General features: G+C 41.4%; 1 protein-coding gene across 2 annotated transcripts in view; it reads left to right on the forward strand.

The window, feature by feature from the left end:
• znf385c (zinc finger protein 385C) overlaps window positions 1-13,129 on the forward strand; it is a 156,521-nt gene that overhangs the window by 116,540 nt on the left and 26,852 nt on the right. For both annotated transcript variants that reach the window (XM_085404450.1, XM_085404451.1), the window contains one exon: window positions 10,701-10,843. In XM_085404450.1, the coding sequence (XP_085260576.1) occupies window positions 10,701-10,843 (143 nt within the window). The remainder of the gene's footprint in view (window positions 1-10,700; window positions 10,844-13,129) is intronic.

Here is a 13,129-nt window from a genome sequence, read left to right on the forward strand (position 1 = left end):
AAAACAATTACTCACTCATTTATGTGCACACCCTTCTCAGTGAAACACACAGAACACAGTGATGATGATGAGTTATCTTTAAGTTAATGTAGGTTAAGTCTTGCTACTCTCAGTCATAGGTTGTTTGCATGAAATAAACCCTGGTTCAGTTACTTTGGGAGAAAAAGCAACTAACCCCAAATAATTTGAGAGTAAGAGAGAGCTATAACTGTTCTTTCCACATTTAAACTGTTTATTTTTTTCAAAACCACTTAAATTTGGTGACTTTGTCTCAATTTAAAGTTTCATAAGCTCGTTACCTGAGGTTAGACCTCCACTCTGCATGCACAATGTTTCACAACAAGAGCACGCTTGGATCAGTGCAATAAAAACTGCTCTTCTGTCATCAGTACAATAGGTTGGATTTTTCCTGGTTTGTTATAAAGTGTTCAGTTTTCTCTTTAGGACTAAGGGAGGGATAATTGTCATACAGTTGCCACCAGCGATGGTGGGTGGACTTAGTGTAGCATATCACGACCATTTAATCTGTTTTACAATGGTAGAACTGGTTACATTTTTTTTTCTCATTTTCACAGTATTTCTGGTTGTAAACAAGAAGTGAGGACAAGACCTATCCATTTGTTTTGAGATTAAAAAAAACTCATCCTTGTTTAATAACAGGGCAGCATGGTGAAGCAGTGGTTAGTGCTGTTGCTTAACAGCAAGAAAATCCTGGAGCGACTGAGGAGTTTTTGTGTGCCGTTTACATGTTTCCCTCAAGCTTGTGTGGGTTCTCTTTGGGTTTCTGGCTTCCTCCCACAGTCTGAAGAGATCCATGAAGTTAAGTTAATTAGTGATTCTAATTTGGCCATAGGTGTCAGTGATTGTCTCTTTCTTTGTTAGAATGGCAACTCGTCTAGTGTGTACCCTGTCCCTGTCTTTGCCCTATTACAGCTGTATTAGGCTTCTCCTGTAGCAGTGAATTGGATAAGAGATAGATAGATAGATAGATAGATAGATAGAGGTGGTTCTGTGGTATATAACCCTTTACTTGGGCTTACTGTAAACTAATGAGCATCTCGCTTGTCCTTTAGTAGTCTCCCCTCCTATAACCTCACCTCTCGTCTCTGGTTTTCCGATCCTGAGGTGTCAGCCTACAGAGGGAGCTGACCTATAGCAGAAAGCCAGTTATATTTGAGAGAAATACCCGAGTAGCAAGCTGAGAGGCAGCAAGCTGCCAGTTGGGGCTTGCGGGTAGCTGGAGTGATTGGTTTTCACTTCTTATCACCACACCAGCAGGTGTCAAAGACATGCAGTACTGCGGCACTCTGGGGGGGATTCACAATTATAACACCCAGGCCACCAGCTCACTCCATTCTGTACCTCCACCTCACCATCCATCTGCACTTCTTTTCCTACTTCTGCCATCAAATGAAATCCTGCCAGCCAGTAGTAACTTAAGAATCCTGTTATAGCCTTGCTCCACTAAACACCTGCACATGTTCTGATAAGAATCCTTATCTGCTCAGTCCCATGTCTCCTCTCTGCACCCAGGCAAAGCAAGAGCACTCTATAACTAGAGTTGAAGGTATGTACCACCACCACTGGTGATCACATTGATTGTTTTCAATCGTATTCGTATTATCCTGTCTGCTACGTCATATTGAACAATCAAAAGGAAATAAGTGGCTGCAGCAGAGGAGTGCAGTGTTAAGTCTTTTGCTTTGAAAGTGAAGTAATTCTATTTAAAAACATGCCAGCTGCCGGGTGTGCGCCGCCTGCTGTACAATGCCATATCAGGAATGATCCTTTTATGCTCTTCTCCCATCTTTGTAATTACACGCGAGGAATGAGAGGAGACATCTGCATGCCAGCTCTTTGAGGAGAGGAGGAAGGAGACAACAAAGGGCAGAGCCCTTTCTCACAAAGGCTTTCCAATTTGCAACTTGCAGCTGTTTCTCTTCAGAGAGCCTGAACGGCCTGTCCTCTCTCAGGCTAAAAGTGGCTCACAATCCAATCACTGATCTTTTTTCAGGTTTAGTGCTGACCTTTGTCACACAGTGATGCTTTTCCTGCTTTGTACGAATCTGTTTACTGTGTCTGAGCCTAGCTGAGTTTTGTCCTTCATTAGCAGATGTTTAGGGAGGAACTTGATAAGGGACGGCTCATTTTGGGGAGGAGTACAGCTGTACTGTCTGATGTCCAATTCAAAAACCACTCTCGTTCGCATAAGCTAATGTTCACGGATGCTGGTACTGTCGTCATTACGCGTATCTATGCATTACGCGTATCGACAACCAGGGCTGTGCACTGCGTGAATCTGACTATGTACAAATATTTAGCAGTGTGGGTCTTGTGTTTGCTTGTTCCCTGGCAATTTCCCACCATTGTTTCACCTTTGTTTAGCTGCATATGCTGTACAGGATTGAAAACCAAATGAGTCTAATGGATCCACTGCGACCCGTAAATTAAGTCCCACAGATGTGCTTCTGTAGATTAATCTTCCCGCTCATGAGCAATTAGCCTGGCAGTGATGCTGAGGCATGAGGCTGATTTGAAACAATTACAGCCCAGGTTGGGCAAAATTAGCTAGTTCAATTCCCAAGGTCGCTACTGATTGCGAGTGATGGTACTTTCCAAAGCAGCCAGGGGTAATTGGCTTTTAACACCAGCACATTCTTCAGCTAACCTTTTTACCTGGATGTGGACACTAGGTCACTGAAAAAACTCCATCTGTTCAATCATCAAAGATATCAGTTCTTTCTGCATATCTGGTTTAAATTATATTTGAGCTGCTACTGAGTTTGTTTTTTCTCAAACCTCCATTAAAGTAAGTGAGCTGTGAATGAATTATCACTGTGCTAACAGTTGGAGGACTTTTTTTCTTTCTTTTTTTTAGCCACGTTTACTCCCCTGATGTAACTGCACTTTTCCTTCTCAAATAATATAAGACTTTCCTGTTATGTGCATGTGGTAAAAGAAGATAAAAATGATTTGGCCTTACAGCTAAGACTTAAAACGAACAGGAAACCTTTTGTATTTTTATAGCCAGTACACATTTCCATTAAGTTTTAATTTGGCCGTAGACACTTGCCTGATAGCAGAATTTAAATTAGGTGTGTTATGCGAAATGTCTAAAACAAAGACCCTAGTAAAAGGCGAATGAGTGAGGAAAGAGACATTTTGTGAAAAACAAATTCAGGTGGAATGGATTTAGATAATCACGGGTCCATTTGATGGCAAGAAAAAAAATCTGCTCTGCAAAGCAATTTACTGACTGCAAATTCAACCTGCTTTGCAGAAGCTCTTTTGCATAACAATGAATGTAATATACAAGAAACGTACAGTACAATTCTCTCTGCAAGCACTTTGCTGTTGTCATTTATATAAATAAAGGGAATGTTCTTGCCTGCGATTCTTACAAATCTCACACGAATTGCGGCTGTAAATGAATCATTAATTGTGAAGGGCTTTTCTCCTCTGTGTGTGTGTGTGTGCGATGCAACTTGATGCTCGTCTAGTGGGGAATTCAGCAGAGGATAGTTCCACTGTGTTTAACATAGCTACAACTTCATTTTCTTTTCCCTTTCGTCATAGCCTCATAACCACCTTTAGTCCCGCATCTTAGTGTCTGAGTGAATGTTTCATCTCTTGCATCTCTCATCAGCTGGGGAGTTAAAATTAGAAAGCTGCCTCTGTCTTGTCCTTTTTTACTCTTTTACAAGGCATCTTCCTTACTTGAAGATCCAAACAGTCCGGCTCACATATCTACCGTAATCAATTTATAATGAGTTGTCACACTTGGCATGATAGCTTTGTGACGCTTGGTTGACCAGCTTGATATTTATTCCTGTAAAAAACTATGTACTTAATCCCGCTTCCACAAATGATTCAATTTGCTGTGGAAATGAACCTTATCGGAGTTCCTGTCAATCCTGCACTGCTTCTAGCCAAAGGTTTTTGCATATTTAGGAGCATGGCACAACTTCAAGTTATTTTATTCAGTATTGTTTGTTTTTTAACGTGACTCTTTAAACTGGAGTAATGTCATTCACGGTAATGATGGTGGATGGTGAGGGGGTTAATGTTGACTCTCAGACATATGTTTAAATTTTACCTTTGATTGTTTTCACCTTTCCAGCTCTATCTGTTTATTAAAGTTAGTTTTGTTTTCATCTAAATGGAAAGGTCCAACAGCTGTCATTATTTTTGAAAACCAAAGTGATGGGATTAAGAGAAGTGTGGGGGACTTATTAAAGCAGCTCACCCTCCGGCTTAAAAGCAAAGAAACAAAAATAATGTTTCTTTCCTGCTTTTTTTCTGGTTTTTAGTCACACTGAAGTTCTGTGTACAGCTGCTGTTGCTGCACCAGAGCAATGACTGGCCAACGGCACCATCTGCATAAATGAATGTGTTTGATATTTTCCTTCTCCGCCTCCTTTTTCCCGTGTAGCATCAGGAATCAGAAGCATCTCTGCTGCTTGCCTTTAGAAGACTGCCTCGTAGGGTCTCACAGTGGGGAAGCCGAGCAATTTGTCTCTTGATGGCTCCGGGCTTATCGTCTCTGCTTGACAGATGGGCCTTGCCTCTGCTCAGGTTGGGTTTGGTAGCAGAGCACAGCTCACTGCTTGACAGAACTCATTACAGACACACCCCAGGAGAAGAAGCATCTCCACAAGGTCCTGCTACTGGGCCCCCACGACTCACAATGGAGCCAAATACTGTAAACCTAAACACACTCCTGAAAGCCTTTCTGATGTTTTAGATTGAATGTGAAATTTAAGAATAATTGCTTGCAACCTGCCACTAGCTAGAACATTTGAGATATTATAATTTCACACATGACTAGCTATTATTATTATAACACCGTAATATTAAAAAAGACACAAATTACAGACAATTAAGCGAATTTTGTTCTTTTGTACTTTTAGAATGGAATATGAATAAACAAATTACAGCAAAGCCAGGCTTTGGTTAGTATGTTTGTCTGATGAAGCACTGTTGATGCTGAAGCCAAAGGCTGTACCCCAGAAAAGTCTCAGATCATATTTTATTTATTGACAAAAAATAGCTCTCTCTATACCTTTGTTTAAACTGTAAAAGAACTGCCTGAGGCCTATAAAACATTAAAAATGTTTTGCATACTTAACTTACTTCATACATTGTTTCATTTTGTGTTGGTAATTACAGAAATGACCCCAGTGAAGTAGGACAGTAAGGCTAGCTGAGTACAGGTGAGGCTCTGGGGTTGACAGAGAGGTAAACGCAAAACTTTCACGGTCTGACTTTGAATATTTCCTCTAAAATTGCATGTGAAAAAAAGTTATAAAGTCATCTCTCTTCCTAAGCATGCTCTATTTTCAGTCGGGGGTCAAACTGTGCTTAGCCTTGCATATAATCAGGCCACATGGAGCAGGCTGCCACCTTCTGCAATCCAGAGTAAAGAAGGGGAAAGGAGGCCAAAACTAAATATGAAAGATTTTTTTTTAATGAGTAGATTAGCTTAAAATATAAAAGAAGCAACTGTGCTGAGATTGAATTTAATACTCATAAAAATTCTTAGTGGACAAGCACACCTCACCATTCAGACATCAGAAATCAAAGAGTTGGGACTCTGCACTGTTCAAATATTCCTTGTACATATTTACCTTCTAAACTATATATGGCTCTGACACACACTGAAATACAAACTGCCGTGTGTAGCACAAACAGTTATCAACTTACACACTTCAGTGCATAATATCTAGCCACAGTGCAGCCAGCACGGCAAGCCGAGCGACCCCGAAAAAAAGAGCAAAAACATAATTCGAATAAATAAATTTAAAAAGCTTTAAGCTAAGGTGGAAAAATGAGAGATGGGAAGCAGGGGAGCTAAAATGAGAGGGTTCTTTGGAGAGGGAAAAAAATTAATTGCATGCCACTGAGAATATATTCTACTTTCTCGCTGAAACACAGAAATTGCTTACACACATAACAATCTCCAAAAGGTCTGGTTGAAAGCAAAAACAGTTGCAGCTCATAGTTGTAATACTAGTGTTCGTATCATGATGGACAGAAGCATACAGGTCATCGTATTTCACGCTGAGGAAATGGTCAAATTGGCTTAATGGATTGCTAAGTGAAGTTCCTTCATGATCTGTTTAGTGGTTCATGTAATCAGTCCAGCCACATCTCTCAGCTTATCTTGCAGATTATCAGCATAACTAAAGGAGCGGGTGGTGGGGGAGTGGGGATCTTTAATTAAAGCTGATTGTATTTAATGTTCTTGTCCAGACTATAATAGTTCCCTCAGTGGCCCCCACACCACCACCTGACCGAGTAGAAGCTAATTGGCTGTTAGGAGTTACTTATCTCTTTCACTCCTGGATTCTCTCTCCAATCTTTGTCTCTTTCTGTCTGTCAGTGACATCCAGGGGCAGCGCAATGTCAGTTTGTGCCCTCAAATAGCTGTGAACCTCTAATACACTATGAGCCTGATTTACAGTTTCCAAGCATAGAGCAGTTGAAGCAGTCGTTTGTATGCATAGCATGTCTTGGGTTACTTCATACCACAGTGAAAAAGATGTTCTATTAGTTACATTACTGTAACTAAAAAGCTCCACTTCTCTATTTTTACACAGAGTTGTAGTTGTTGCCTCTTCCTATGCTGTCAGATCTAGTCCCATCAGCACCTCTGAGGCAGGGCAGCAGCCGCTGGGAAGTTCGCAGGGCGACTGGGGGATGGTGAAACAGTGTGGCAACAGTGTGGCAGATGCACAATGAGCCACATCGTGTTATGACTCTGAGTGTGCGTGTCAGAACTCGACTGTGTGCGTATTAGGAACATGAAGGCTACAGTCACTGACTGAATTATGAAGACCGTGCTAAACATCATCAAAAGAGAGGTTATAATGTGTACTTGGCAAGTGACAAAAGAAGCATCCGCATGGTTCAGTGTAATTATGTTCACGTTGTGCCTGCACTTAGTGCTCATCAATTCACCAGTCAGCAATTTCCCTTGCAAATCCATGTTCATTTAAGTTCAGATATGTAGATATTCATCATCACAGCTGGATAATCAGATCAGAGGCCTAATGATGAAGGTCTTACTGATAATCTGACTGTTATTCAGCAGGCAGCCACAGCTGAGCATCAGGGATGTGGTACACAATGTCCTCTAAATATGTGGAAATCATATGTGGAATTGTAAAGTAAAGGTTTTTACTCCAGTGATCCCACAATCACGTCTCTACAAAGAAAAAATAAAAATGATGCAAAACTGGAGACTTGGACAAATACATCTCTGATATGTTCTTTTAAAATGTTCTTTTAAAATGTTCTTAAGCAAAGGATTTCATCATGTTTCCTTCTCCACCAAGCTCCATAGGAAACTTCATAATAAGACTTTTTGTTTCTCTTAGTCTAACCTTTGAGTTGTGAACTGGAGAGCTTGTCAGCAAGAATGGTCATGTACTGTTTTGTCTCTTTATACCAACTGTACATCCACTGTCATGAGGGTCCTTAGAGGTCTACAGCAGTACAGTTTCCTATTCAGCTTCTGAGGGCTGAGGACAAAGTTTAATGAAACCCTAAAATTTAGATACTAATATTAGTTAACCTTGCAGATTTGGAATAACTGTTGCCAGCCCAGTTTTGTGATATCTGAGATTGAATTAAAGGCTTGGGTCAATTAGGGTGAATCAATCATCGTATGTCCAACCTTAAAGGGCACCTGCTTGGAGCAAGTTGATCTCAGGTGAAATTGTATGTCATCTTGGACAACAACAGTATGGAGAAAAAGAAGGTGGAGATCCACTCACCGAACTTCAAGACCCTGCTGTGCCAGCAGCTATCCACATAATTACACTGGGCCACAAATAGAAAGGTTTTCTCTCCTCCCAGACCCTCTCCTTTTTTTCCCCCTGTGCTGCTCAGCAGTGAGAATATATGCAGAGCACTGAGGAGAGATGGGGTATTTAGATGTGAGAAAAGGCAATTTGTCAGAAACCTAAGAGAGCACTGGAGTACTGACAAGAGGATTACAGTAGAAGGACTTGGGGGTTGAAGGGCTAATTCTGCAATCGTGAAAGAGGGACGGCTCAGTGTGCCTGCATGTATACATTAGAATCCATTATTTTTCTCAGGTGTGCATGTAGAAAATAATTGAAAAATCGCTGCTTGAATTCCACGACTCAAATGCGCCTCACAAACACACATATCCGAGTAGATACAATGTGACGGTGGCTGTTGTGTAACCAAGCCCAGTGAGTCATGAGAGGGAGGAATGCGCTGTTGTGATGGGAGGAGGAGGAGGGAGCCTGCCTGGGGAAGGACTGGCAGAGACAGTCAGATCCGTTAGCAAAGTCATCTGGGAGAGAGAACGAGGCTGGACATTTGGTTTCAGGCCTTGCCTCAACTGCCAGTGGTTGTCTGGGCCACAAGTGAGGCATAAATAAATCTAAGCCTTGATGCAGACATAACTTTGGACAGAAAGAGCATATGTGCACCTAACCACATATGCATGCAAACTCATATGTAGAGGAACACGCACATGAGTGGAACATTTGTAGAGTGATGGGAGGTTAACGGAAGTAGAAGGCTAAAAGAAAAATAAATCCACTGTCCTTACTAACATACACACACACAAACACAAGAAATGGGGATGTACTTGCTTTAAAAAGTAGTTCTAGTAAAATCCCGTACAATATGCGTCAAGTGCAAAATTATACCTTGTTTGATTTTATGTGTGTGTGTGTATTTGTGTGTGTGTTGACTTCCCGCTTGCCCTCGGAGCTATTTGTTTTCAGATGTGCGTAGGCAGTTTTGTTTATATGTCTTACTGTGTATGTTTGATTCTCATCTAGTACATGCAAGCCGAGCGCACACACTCCCTCGCTTGCTGTCGTACATGCCAGGATTCAGGCTATGCGTCCATTGCAGTGTTATCATCCAAAGAGGCAAACAGCCAGCCCCTGATTTAATAAGCTGCCTAGGGAGTCACATAGAGGTGGGGAAGCACTATCAGCTGATAACTGTCCTCCCTGCGAGCCCAGCTTTTTTTTCTCCTCTGATAGTCCTGCCAAGAGAAGACTCAGCTTTTCCTTGTTTTTCTGTGTGATTGTGAATGTTGCGAGTAGGAGCGATCCCCTGCCGGCTGCTGCCCACGTGTCTGTAGGCTGCGTCCGTCCTGTGCTGACTCTTTCAGTGTCAGACAGACTGCAGAGGAGATCCCACACATGGCAAAGGCAGGCCTGAGCCCAGTGCTGAGGAGCATATGCTCAAGGCTTTAGTGTTTCAGCCCCCCACCCACCAAATACACACATAACTGCCAATCCTGCCAAGCCGCAAAAAGCCATGGGCCAGACTACTGACAGATTCCCCATCTATCACTGTGTTCCGCGCTTTACACAAGCCATACAGCTATATCAACATCGTACCGCAACCTTGACAGCAATTTTGAGAGAAAAAAGGTCCTACAAAGATGCCACAACAAGCAAGAAAAAAACCAACACAAAATTTTGCAGAGCACCAACTGCGCTTTATTTTGACAGCTTCTGTTATTTTGTTGGGTGTGATGGCTTTGTAGCAGTGTTTGAGCAGTCTTCTGGTGATCTGTGAGTGGAATAGCTCTGTATTTTATCCAGTCTAGTCTTTCTAGCAATGATGTTCAAAGCTGATGCTAAAAGAATCATGTACTGGATGTGTAGGATATTGGACAATGTATATAGTTATGTAATTACATAGTTAGATATGGACCAAAGATCTTAATAATTTCCATTACTTTTAATGTTTTATTGTCAAAGGTTAGTGAGGGTGGTGTATGCCTATGCAGCTATCCTGGGAAAATCCTAGAAACCCTTTTAATGGTTGTCAAACCACATCTTCACTGATACATACTGAGGTGTGAAAACACGCCATTAATAGTACACGGGATGTCTTCAAATGTCGTCTTTATTGGGGAAAGAGTTAAAGGATTCTTTTTTATTGTCAAGCTTTTGTATTTCTGTGGTGCTGATGTTTTTCTACAGTTGGTGATTGGTTTTTTTTTTTCTGTGTGCGACTACCTCAGTATAAATGTGTATGGCACAACAGCTCACATGATAGGCATACTTTCAGGTGGCCGCCGTGACCCGCAGCTGACATCGAATGATTGATCCTGTTGCTGGGATAAGTGCCTGCACACTGCTGAGCACACCGGTCTACTGAAATGCAGCCAGGCGGAAAATTAGAAATCTCTTCATCCCTGATCCATTTGAAATCTGATAACTCCTATCTTCCCCTCTTGCAGGCACCTTTTCTTAGCCAATAAATCAGTAATTAAATAATGTGTTTATGTGTATGTGTGTGCATGTACATAAGGGGCAGGTGAGTGTCCTTGGGGGGGATGAGTATGGATAGTTGAGGTGATTGGGGTATTTAACACTGCCCATCCACCCTCAAACACACAGGTACGTCTTTAAACACATTGTGTTGTCCCAAGTACAAGCGCCTGCCTAGTCACAAATGGAAGTGTACACATACAAACAAGTTTCACAGTGAGTGCTTGGTGACAGCTGGAGGTGTAATGGTGCCTCTGGTATCAAATAAATCAAAGTCAGGCCTCCCCTGAGCACTGCGTTTGTCCCCTTCGTAGCCAGCAGTGTAGTTGCTCTCCTACAGTTGCACTGAGACAGAAATATCTCTCATGTGAACATTTCATAATGCTTCTTAACTTCTAACATCAGTCTTGTTGTGTTGTCCAGGTACATCGGCCCAGGGCAGCCCGCTTCTGGCTTCCCTCCCCGTCCCAGGACGACCTCTGCAGCCTCAGCTCGACCTCAAACACCTCCTGCCCTTCAGACTCAATGGATCCTCCCCACTTAGCCTGTTCCCTAACTTTAATACGGTGAGTCTAGTGGGTCTAGTGGGTACTAGTCATAATAAACCTTACTTTTAGAAAAAAAAATGGACTGAAAAATAAGATGTTGAAGTCATTTGAGAACAATGTTCAATGTCAGCAATACTCTGTAAAAAAAACAGTTTAACATTTTGTCTCATCTTTCAAAGCATACTTTGAAAGTTACACAGAATTTGAGGCAAGGCCAATTTTTTTTAAAAAATCTAATCAGCTACAAAAAAAAAATCACACGCTGAAGGGTATTGATTAGAAGACAACACACAGAAGACATATTAGCCTGATTTCGTTCTCTGTGGCAGCATGAGGCATATTTTTATGGTATAAGGGTCGGGGTACTTGTACACATACTTCATCATTTTTGTGTCAATATGCCCCTCATGCCAACTCTGTTTATATCAGGGGGTGTTACAAAGAAATACAGGCCTATAAAGCTGTGTCATTATTGCTACCTATTCTGTTTGTCACTATATCAATACTTTTCCTGCTACACCACAGCCTCCAGTGCTGTGCCCAGGCTTTATCCTAGCTTTAGGTTACAGTTTTTAATGAAGCAAGGTTTGACCTCTGAATATTGCTTTGGTGAATTGTGTCACTATATTTGATTTATTTTGGTTTAAAATGTAAAATTGAGTAGACATGCAGGCATTGTTTAAAATAATGCAAGTGTGTATTTGTAAATACATTTGATTGACATTTTATTTACATTTGAGACACAGAAACACAGTTTTTTCCCCATTTCTTTATTGAAAAGGTCAAATATAACATAGTTTGAAAGGCTTAAAATAGTATTTTTCCACCAAAAAGATGATTCACAAAGAAAAGCATTGCAAGCTTAAACAATCTGTGGAAACTGGACAAGTGGGAGATAAAAACAAGATGTGGAAGACCTGAAAAATTATCTGCTGCAAATGAAAATGATGGCCTTAAGAAATAGGTAACATTAGGTAATGTCTAGGGAAGTTCAGGATTGCAGTTTATGTGTAAAAATAGCCTCTGTTTCAAACATCACCCACAAACCATTCAGTTTTCAAGCACATTGACTCTGATGGCTCAGTCTCTGGAATTAAAAGCTTATATCTTTGATCCTTTACTTTCCAGCACTGTGGTCATTGTCATTTCAAGTGTGTATGTGTGCAAGCATTTTTTGATTTCTTTGATCCTGTGTGCCACAGTGTGCAAGTGTTTTCAGTCCTTTCATTGCAATATGAAACTATTTCCAGTTCTGTGGTCTGTAAATGGAGTATAAGCTAGAGATTTAGCTCCTGCATACACTTTTACACCTTTTGAAACTGTACATATAAAAAGTAGGATGAGAAAGAGGGAGATTCAGTCATCTGTCTGTCTGGCTGGTTCTTTACAATGGAGGACATGTGTGAGGGGGTGGATGAGACATAAATGTTTGCTCTATGATGTGTATTTGTGTATGTAGGGGGCTGCCAGCCTGTGTGAAAAGTGCAGCTTTTTTTTTTTCATTTGTTCAACCGCCTACTGCTTTGGGTCATGAAGTCGGCTATACTGCCCTGTGGAGGATTGAGCAAAAGCAGCGTGGTAAACATTCACTCCTCTAAAACCTCATGTATTTATATTAGTGGTGGAGGCAGTGGGGTAGGTGTCTGTCAGTGTTTTGTCTGTGTTTCTCTTGTGTTTCAATGGGAAAATTGCTGTTTTTATTCTCCAACCAATGTCTGTGCCTCACCATTCTAATTTAGGGTTTTAGTTTTGCACATTATGCTTCCCTATTAGAGAAATAAAAGCATCCATATAAGTAAAAGCTATTGGAGACGGAAAAGGCAGTAGATTACCAATGAATGCGGCAAGGTAGTACAAAGGAAATCGTTTTTACCGAGTCGCAATGCTGTTCAGTCTGCCATTGTTAAATAGAATACAACTCGCAGTAGGACTTGGAATCTACCACAACCACAATGCAGAAATTATGATAACCACGGAAATAACATCAAATCAGTGTCGCTTCAGTCACGGGAGGAGATGATTAGCCCCCATAATACACAGTCTGACAGTGCAGCTGTGGCATTAATCACAAAGTCCATTCAACAAGAAGCCCCAGGTTCTCTTAGCCTTGATAAGGCACACGTTGTCCCAGACGTGTGCAGGAGGGAAGATGAATGCACCTGTCTCCAAAACCAAATATCCTCCGGTTCCCCTGGTGTCCCTTCTTACATCCTCCCACTGCTCCACCCTCACTCCTCATCCCTTTGTGTGTCTCGTTCTCTCTCTCTCTCTCTCTCTATCTATCTACCTTGAAAGCCCATCACG

The sequence above is a fragment of the Rhamphochromis longiceps genome, linkage group LG4 (genome assembly GCF_057381845.1).
Source record: "Rhamphochromis longiceps isolate RC_006_pf linkage group LG4, R_longiceps_female_GT1.1, whole genome shotgun sequence".
In the NCBI taxonomy this organism is placed as follows: domain Eukaryota; kingdom Metazoa; phylum Chordata; class Actinopteri; order Cichliformes; family Cichlidae; genus Rhamphochromis; species Rhamphochromis longiceps.